Here is a 9,534-nt window from a genome sequence, read left to right on the forward strand (position 1 = left end):
TCAAAGTACTATATCCACAACAACACCTTAAGTATGTTAAGCATGCATGATTATACTACGTACATTTTTATATTTAATAGGTATACAGAGACCATATCTTGCAGGTACTCTAAATATCCCAAATTTTTTCTATAGTCAATGAGAAATCAGGAAAAACTTCAATTAAGCATTTTTTTTTTTTTTTTTTTTTTTGGGAGAATGGCAAAATTTCAAGTTTTTCTATCAAATCAACCCTTTTCCACTATTTTTGCTACAAATTCGATCATCAACTGAAACCCTAGAAGAAGAAATTCAACAATTACCATCAAAAAATTGCAAATAAGTAAAATAAATATACAGAAAACCCTAAATATCAACAATTCAAATCCTAGATTAATGAAATTGAGCAATTATGAACAGAAACTTGTGAAATTTCAAAAAATAAATACTCCGAGTTAATTTTAAAAATTAAATGACGTCGGAAATTACCTCCAGCCATCAATCCGGATCACTAGAAGCTTCAATAAATCACAATGAATGCAACAAATTTGAAATTTGGAAAAAAAATTAGTAACATTAAAGCAAATTAATTAAAGGAGAAAATATAAAAGAATCCATATATATATATAGTGAAGAACTTAGCTTGAAAATGGAGCAGGAAATAATATAAATTGCCCAGAATTTTTGCTCGGCGTCAGAAGAACGCATAAGATCTTCAACTCCCGCGTTTTTTTTTTTTTTTTTAAATCTACAAAATCATACTCAGAGTCTCACACGATACATGTACTTCGTATAATGTACTCCTCGGATTGGGCTTGAGATCAAGTTGGGCTTATGTTTAGCAATGGTTTAAAATCCCGTTACTACTTAGAATTTGTTATATAATACACCTGGGTGTACGGAACACGCATGTAATTTGCTCTTTAATTTTTGCTCATTTAATAAATGAGAAAAAAAAATTGCTTATTTATGAAATGAGCAAAATTTAATGAGTAAATACCCCAGGTGTGCTAAACAGACTCTCGTTACTACTAGCTAGCCAGCTACGGGTCAGACATAGGTGCCACATGGGCGCTCCTCCTCATTTATTCCGTTTTTTACTCATTGTCTAAAAATATAGTTCTTACAAGATTTAAACTCACTACCTCGAATTTAAACTCCAACGTGTTAGCCACTAAGCTATTACTATATTTTATGTCATTCAATAAAATTAAGTATTAATAAAGATTATCAAGGAAATAATGCAGTATCTTGGGGCATTGCGCGGGCCTAACACTAGTTTTTTTTGGTGTTTAGAGAGCTAACAAGGGCGGGTTCACAAGATCTCCTAGAATTGAGAGAAAAGTTATGACCACTTGAGTTATTCCTCACTCTCGAGCCTAACACTAGTGAATATATGATAACACGTAGAGGTGTCACTTCGGAATGCTGAGCCGGGTTAGATCGAGTCTAGTCATGTTAGATATAGTTTATGTTTGAGTCATACTAAATATTTATGGTAATGCAGATCAAATCATGGATTGAGTCATACTAAATTTTACGGAAATAAAAATTACCTATTCAACTTGTTACAGTTCACTCAGGAACATTTTGAGCGGATTGGATATAAAGGTCGCATTATTTAAAAATAACCCAAAGGTGAGATTATTTTGGGCGAACGCCCCACAGGTGGGATTATTCCTGACAATTTTTTTCTATATTTTTTCCAATATAATTGAGACAACATTGAGTATTGTTGGTTGTGTTGATGATGTGGCATATTGAGAAACTGAGTGGATGACGTGGCATAATAAAGAGTTGAGTAAGTGACGTGGTGAAATGAGGAGACGTTTTTAGGAACGCATAAACTTTATTTTCATTAGGATTGTATCTAGAGATGTCAATTCAGATAGGGTCGAATTCGATGAGATCGAGGCTATTTTAAAGTTGAATCCTCTTAAATTATTGTATTCATACGAGGAGAAATTAGTATATCTGATTTTCAAATCAGGTGGGTTAAATTAGTTTTGATTTGACACCTACTAGTACTAGTACATTCGATGACGCGCACACACGTACACGCAAGTATATAAATACATCTCGCAAAACAAAGCTAAATCAAAAGGAGGTAAATTGATCTGTCGAGAAGCTGGTAGAAAACCCCTTACAAGAAACACCCAGCAGATGCAGATCATTATCTGAAAAGAAGAGAGAATTTCATACTATTCCAAAAAATTGAAGAGAAATTAAACATGGCTCAAAATCCTCAATTGTTTCCTAATGGTATGCCTGTCCCTTTTTATGCCGAATTGTTCGTCTTGGCTAGAGATGGTGTTGAATTTGAGATCGATAAAATCCCTGGGTTAGAACTTCTCCTTCTTTAATTTCTGTTTTATAATTTGGTATTCTCATGAATTTCAATTCGAATTTGAATTTAAGGGTTAATTTCTTTAATTCAACGGGTGATTTGTGTATTTTTAGATTAGGAATTGGTTAATTGATACGAATTGTTGTGTTTGTGGTGTCGAATTGTGCATCTTTTTTTTTTCTATTTCAATTTTCGCTTAATTTCTTCTAAATTATGCGTTTTTTTTTTTTTTTTTTTTTTTTTTTTTTTTTTTTTTTTTTTTGGGGGGGGGGGGGTTTGTTATTGAATTGGGTTTTTGGTTGGTTTTTTAATTGCAGATATGATATTGTTTAAAGAGAATTCGAGCTTATAAATTGCTTTTTTTTTAGGGTGGAGCATCAAATTTGGATTATAGAGGACAAGAAGAGAATTGAGTAATTAAAACAAGTAGATTGAAAATACCAGAAGCAACATTTAACTATACTTTTGCTTTAATGTGTTACATAGTGAACCGCTGTTAATTTGATACAAGCAAGTTTATGGGAGATAATGAGAGAGAGAGAATCTTTGAAGAAAATAAAGGTGATAGTATATGAGAGCATGAGGGATAAGATGAAGTGTTAGTCGAAATCACTTAAGTTTTCGACTATGATTTTGGGGACGATTCTGAACATGTAGTAACCTCGGTTGTTTATATAAGTTGTTAGTGAATTAGATTTTATAAATTTTCTTTCCCTACGTTTGCCACCTATGAATAAAATTCATGAAGGGTAGTGTGAATATGCTCTTGGAGTTTCGAAATTCTCTTTACCTACATTTGTTGGATATGAACAAAGTCAATGTGAATGTTCTTTTGAGGTAGGACTTTGAGAGATGATAGAAATGCTTTTAGTCATAATCGATAAGAAATTGCACATACGAGTGAAGCTTGAACTTGGCAGTGGTTGTTTGCAAGAGCAGTGTAAAATATCATGTATTTCTAAGTCCTTTAAGTACCGCTAATATTTGATGAACTCACTTTTAATATGATCAATTTTTTTCATTAGTAGTAGATCGGAATGTGCCATTATTCAAACTTTTATGTTTTAGCCTTTTAGGATGTATCCTTCACAAGAACTTATTGTTAGCTAAGTATATAGTAGAGTGTTGGGGTTTGTTATAAATTTCCTTTAAAGACTTTGTGGTCTTGTATCATTGTTAGCATTGTACAAACTACAAAGATTTTAGGTTAATACTTTGACTGCTGGAATCCTACTAGTAACCAAACCATGATGCTTGATCATGAGTTGTATCCTGTAATGTGCCTCATGCAAGTTTCTTGAGGTGTTAGCTCCACTAGCAAATATTTTTTTTTCTTCACAATTCTGGAAGATGCGCTGCAGTAATACAATGTGCCATTAATTAATAGTGGTTTAAGTGACTAAGAAATTTGTAAATATGTATTACATTCAGCACCAACGAATAATTGGTAGAGCCAAATATTGAGGCACTCCATATTGCATGTGGGCAGGTTCATGACCAGGTGTTTGTGTAATTTAGTTGCTATATGTTGTTTCCTAGTACCGTCACGAGATTAAAAATTAAATTTGATCTTATATTTCTGCCTTCAAATTTTGTTTTTGGAAATGTGAAGGTGTTTAACTCCGCCAGTGGGTTTCCCGCTGCCAGTCCCAAGCCTGGATAAAGGAGGAGGGTTACGGTAGGCCAGTGACAGCCAGTATAAAACTTCGTCACATCCCATGACATGAGCCAAACAGATATTTTCGTGGGGGCGTTCCCTACTCAGCGACGCGCTGCACTTCCTAGACCCGGGTGTAGTGATAAGTATGCAAGGGTTGCTAGGTCGTCGCCCAGAAGCGACGCGCCACATTGCCCGAGTGTGGTGTCAAATGAGCAAGGGCGTGCCATTGGGGCGTTCCCTACTGAGCGACGCGCTGCACTTCCCAGACCCGGGTGCAGTGATAAGTATGTAAGGGTTGCTAGGTCGTCGCCCAGAAGCGACGCGCCATATTGCCCAATTGTGGTGTCAAATAATCAAGGGCTTGGAGTTGGGATCAGGAGGGAGCGTGGGAGAAAAGAATTTAGTTTGCGGATTGGTTCTTGGAATGTGGGGTCTCTTACGGGAAAATCAGCAGAATTGGTAGAAGTAATGAAAAGACGGCGCGTGAACATCATGTGCCTCCAAGAGACAAGATGGACAGGAGAAGGAGCTCGAGGCTTGGTTTTGGGGTATAAGGTATGGTATGTTGGGCAAGAAACGAGCCACAGAACAAGGAATGGTGGAGCTAGGAACGGAGTTGGTGTGGTTCTCGATGAGAGGTTGGCAAAAGAGGTGATCGAGGTCTATCGGAAGAACGATAGGTTGATAAGGCTGAAGTTGCTATGTGGCAAGGAGATTGTGAATGTTATCAGTGCTTATGCTCCCCAAGTGGGTTTAAATGCAGAAGAGAAACGACAATTTTGGGAGGACCTAGACGAGGTGGTGCAGGGTGTCCACCACTCAGAGAAGTTATATATTGGAGGGGATCTAAATGGGCACGTTGGGGCGAGCCGAGATGGCTATGAGAGTGTCCATGGAGGCTTTGGGTATGGGCAGAGGGACGCCGGTGGTGAAGCTATTATGGATTTTGCCCAATCATATGATTTAATTTTGGCTAATACTTGGTTTAAGAAGAGGGATTCACACTTGATAACTTTTCGGAATGGAGCAAATGCAACTCAAATAGACTTCCTGCTCACAAGGAGCATAGATAGACAAAGTTGCATAAACTGTAAGGTTATCCCAGGGGAGAGTGTGGTCACCCAACACCGGCTATTGGTAATGACTATTCGTCTGAAAGAGAAGGCGAAGAAAAAAGTTAGACAAGAAGAACCAAGGATAAGATGGTGGACCCTAAGGGATGCAAAAGCTAAGGTTTTTACAGAAAAGGTAATTGAAGAAGCGGATTGGGATGGAGAGGTGGATCCGGACAAGACTTGGTTACGAATGAAGAACTGTTTCCTAAGAGTGGCCAAAGAGGTCTTAGGGGAAGTAAGGGGAAGAACTTCGGTACAGAGAGATACTTCGTGGTGGAATGAAGAGGTGAAAGCAGTAATTAAGCAAAAAAGGGAATGCTATCAAGCCTTAGGAAAATGTAGGAGTGATGAAACCTTTGCAGCGTATAAGGAGGCTAAGAGTAAGGCAAAGGCAGCTGTTCGCCAAGCAAAAGAAAAGGCATATCAGGAGGTTTATGAAAAGCTTGATTCCAAGGAGGGAGAAAGGATCATTTATAAGATGGCAAAGAGAAGACAAGAGGCAAGGAAGGATATTGGCATGGTGAAGTGTGTCAAAGATAAGAACCAAATGGTCCTAGTGCAAGAGGAGGGCATCAAGGACAGGTGGAAGGGGTACTTCGATGAATTATTTAATGGAAGTAATGGAGTTGTGATAGGAGATACCTCTATGAGTGATGAAGAAATCAACATGGAGTATGTGCGAAGGATTAGGAGAGTAGAGGTGGAGATTGCACTGAGGAAGATGAAACCTAAGAAGGCGGTTGGCCCTGATGGGGTACCGATAGAGGTGTGGAGGTGTTTGGGTAAGATTGGTATTGATTGGTTAACAAACCTTTTCAACAAGATATGGACGGCTACAAGGATCCCACAAGATTGGAGGAAGAGCACCTTGGTCCCGGTTTATAAAAACAAAGGAGACGCTCAAGATTGTTCTAACTATCGAGGAATTAAGCTTATGAGCCATACTATGAAGTTGTGGGAAAGGGTGATTGAACAAAGGTTGAGGGCATGCACAAGCATTTCAGATAACCAATTTGGTTTTATGCCTGGGAGATCTACTATGGAGGCAATCCATTTGATAAGACAAATGATGGAGTTTTATAGGGTAAAGAAGAAAGATCTTCATATGGTCTTTATTGATTTAGAGAAGGCATATGACAAGGTGCCAAGAGAGATACTTTGGTGGGCAATGTTGAAGAAAGGTATCCCACGAAGGTATGTAGACCTAGTTAAGGATATGTATCGGGATGTGTCAACAAATGTGAGGACATGCGGAGGGTTGACAAAAGATTTCCCTATTACAATCGGATTGCATCAAGGGTCTGCATTAAGCCCTTTTCTTTTTGCAACGGTTCTAGATGAATTAACTAGACCAATTCAAGATGAGGTTCCATGGTGTATGCTGTTCGCAGATGATATCGTTTTGGTGGATGAGACTAAGGATGGGGTTAATGTCAAGTTGGAGCAATGGAGGCAAAGGTTGGAATCTAGAGGGTTTAAGCTAAGTCGGAGTAAGACTGAATATTTGGTATGTCGTTTTGGCACTCAGAGGGGGACAAGCAATGAAGTGGTGAGTTTGGATGGAAAGGATTTGACCATGAGTGAATGTTTTAAGTACCTAGGGTCGATCATCCAGAAGAATGGTGACATTGATCAAGACGTGACCCACAGGATTAAGTCAGGGTGGCTTAAATGGAGAGCGGCCACGGGAGTGTTATGCGACCGCAGCATTCCCTTAAAGTTGAAGGGAAAATTCTACAGGACTGCCATAAGACCAGTGTTGCTCTATGGTACAAAATGTTGGGCTTCTAAGAAAGAGCATATTAAAAAGATGGAGGTTACGGAAATGCGCATGTTAAGGTGGATGTGTGGAAACACTTTAAGAGATAGAATCAGAAATGAGGTTATTCGCAAGAAAGTAGGTGTGGCGGGCATTGTAGATAAATTAAGGGAAAATCGTCTGCGTTGGTTTGGACATGTAAGACGGAGACCCGAGGGTGCACCGGTGCGAAGAGTGGAAGAGTGGGACCATGGAGGGATTAAACGAGGAAGAGGGAGACCAAAGATGACTTGGTTGGAAGGAGTGAGGAAGGATATGAAGTGCATGGATTTACGTGAGGATGAAGTTTTGGATCGTAAGGGATGGAGGAGAAAGATTTATGTTGATGACTACACGGAATAATCAAATTTGGTTCATGTTAGCCGACCCCACTTTTGGGATTAAGGCTTTGATTGATTGATTGATTGATTGATTGAAATGTGAAGGTGTTTATGGTTATGGCTTTCATGTGTGCTGCACTGCTACTATATGGCTATATAAGGATCTCATCAATTATATAAAAAATGTATCCTTTTGGCTAGAAATATTATCAAAATTTTAATGCATCTTTTTTGGTTTATAAATGACATCTCCGTCTGGAATGAGTGATGAATGGAAGACACAACTGTTACAAGATTTTTTATTTTTTTTAAAAATCATGTTAAATCCTTGAACTTTAAAGTTTCAGAAACGTGACAATTACTTTTAGATGGTGGGAGTATCAATTTTTTACCAAAATCTTCTTTGTACATGCACAAAAGGAAGACTAAGATGTAGATGGAATTATATTTTGAAGTTGAGTTGAATTACTTAAATAGGATTTGCTGAACTAGTTGATAAATAAAGATTATAGCTTTATGGAGAAGTTCTGCAGCTTTAAAATTGCTGTCTCTTTTAGTTCTGCAATTATTACCTTGTCTTCAAGTTGATTAATATTATCCATTATGCACTATTGTTTGTCTCACTTGTTTTTACTGGTTTCTAGGAGCGGAAAAGTGAAAGCTAAGGGGACTATCTACTTGTCAAATGTGCGCATGGTATTTGTTGCAAGCAAGCCTGTTGGGAATTTTTATGCATTTGATATGCCTCTGGTACACGAACTTTCCCTTAGTGCATAGTTATGTGTTGTATTTTTCCTTTCTAGTTGATCCAAAAAAGCTAATCCATTAACTACTTTTTATTATGGTGCTCAGCAATTGTTTATCGTTTTATTTTGTGTCTTTGTCATTCCAATTGTAAACCTTTTTTTGTCCTTCCCTACCATCCTCTATTGATTTAGAGTTGTTTCTAGCGATTTCTTGGTGCCAAGTGTTTCTTTCTTGCCAACAGAAACTGTCTTATGCTAATAGTGTAGCATTTTATTTATTTATTTATTTTGGAATTGAAGAAGAATTCAACTATTTTTAATGAAAAGCTTCATCTGAAGTGGAAGTCACATACGTATATGTATTACTATTTTGTTTTTTGGGTATTTTGTATTCTGTATTTTGATGGCTTAACACTGTGGTGATCTATCTTGCCTTTCTGCAGTTGCATGTTCATAGTGAGAAATTCAACCAACCAATATTTCATTGCAACAACATTTCCGGACATGTGGAACCAGTGAGTTTTCAAAAATTTGCACAATTATCACACCTTTTAGAGTTTGAATAGTCCTTGTTTTCTGACACTTCTAATGCACAGGTTATACCTGAAAATGAGAACAGGGCTTTATACTCAACCCACTCATTCAAGATTTTGTTCAAGGAGGGCGGCTGTGGTACCTTTGTCCCATTGTTCTTTAACTTGATCAATTCCGTAAGGCGCTACAATCAGCACGCTGCACCTGCCCCTGAGCCTCGTATTGATCCTCTACGTGCAGCACAAACTCCTGTGGATGAAATGATGAGACATGCGTAAGTATCTTTTTAATGTTTTGAGTGTTCGAGATAATAGTCGACCTTAAGGTAGTTTACTAAACTAGAATTTTATGTCTGCAGGTATGTTGATCCAAATGATCCTACAAAGATCTTTCTGCAGCAACCTACACCGGAGTCAAATCTGAGACGGCGTACCTACCATTCTCAAGGGGACACCACCATGTAGTACTAACTTGTTTCTTTTGTGGAAGGTCTACCAAGTAAAGAGAATAACAGTATGCTTTCAGTTCATATTCGTGATGACTAAGGTGCTCTCTCATGGATTGTTAATACCTCTTGTATTTTCATCATTTTATGGAGTTCAGGACCTTGTATTGTATATTACTGCAGTAAGATTTATGAGTTATATATATATATATATATATATATATATTGATTATATTCTGAAGGTTGCAGTCATGTTATATGTATATGATGTTATCTACAGACAACTAATACATAAGTATGAATTTTCCTACTTATTGAAAATGCCACCAAATTACGATTGCTAAGGCATTAACCCATGCCTACACATAACAAAAGCATGCACGACTGCATAAGGCAGAGGCTGTAACGAGCGATCATATGAGGGATTATGAACCACTAACACATGTCTTCCTAGCTAGAAGACACTTAACACTTTTCTTTGTCTTTTTTTTTTTTTTTTTAAGTTTTTCGTTGGTATTTATAACAAACCTTTTGATACCTTATTAGCTTATGCCAATAACTATCTTAAG

At 37.5% G+C, this 9,534-nt stretch overlaps 1 protein-coding gene across 1 annotated transcript; it reads left to right on the plus strand.

Moving 5' to 3' along the window:
* The first annotated feature begins 2,164 nt into the window (after positions 1-2,164).
* On the plus strand, positions 2,165-9,197 carry LOC145617321 (UPF0664 stress-induced protein C29B12.11c-like). Its single transcript, XM_081672014.1, has 5 exons — positions 2,165-2,320; positions 7,885-7,990; positions 8,430-8,501; positions 8,583-8,794; positions 8,879-9,197. The coding sequence occupies exons 1-5, from the start codon at positions 2,211-2,213 to the stop codon at positions 8,982-8,984; spliced, it is 606 nt and encodes a 201-aa protein (XP_081528140.1). The 5' UTR covers positions 2,165-2,210; the 3' UTR covers positions 8,985-9,197.
* Positions 9,198-9,534: the final 337 nt, after the last annotated feature.

Source organism: Chenopodium album, chromosome 26, assembly GCF_948465745.1.
Source record: "Chenopodium album chromosome 26, dcCheAlbu1.1, whole genome shotgun sequence".
Taxonomy (NCBI): Eukaryota; Viridiplantae; Streptophyta; class Magnoliopsida; order Caryophyllales; family Amaranthaceae; genus Chenopodium; species Chenopodium album.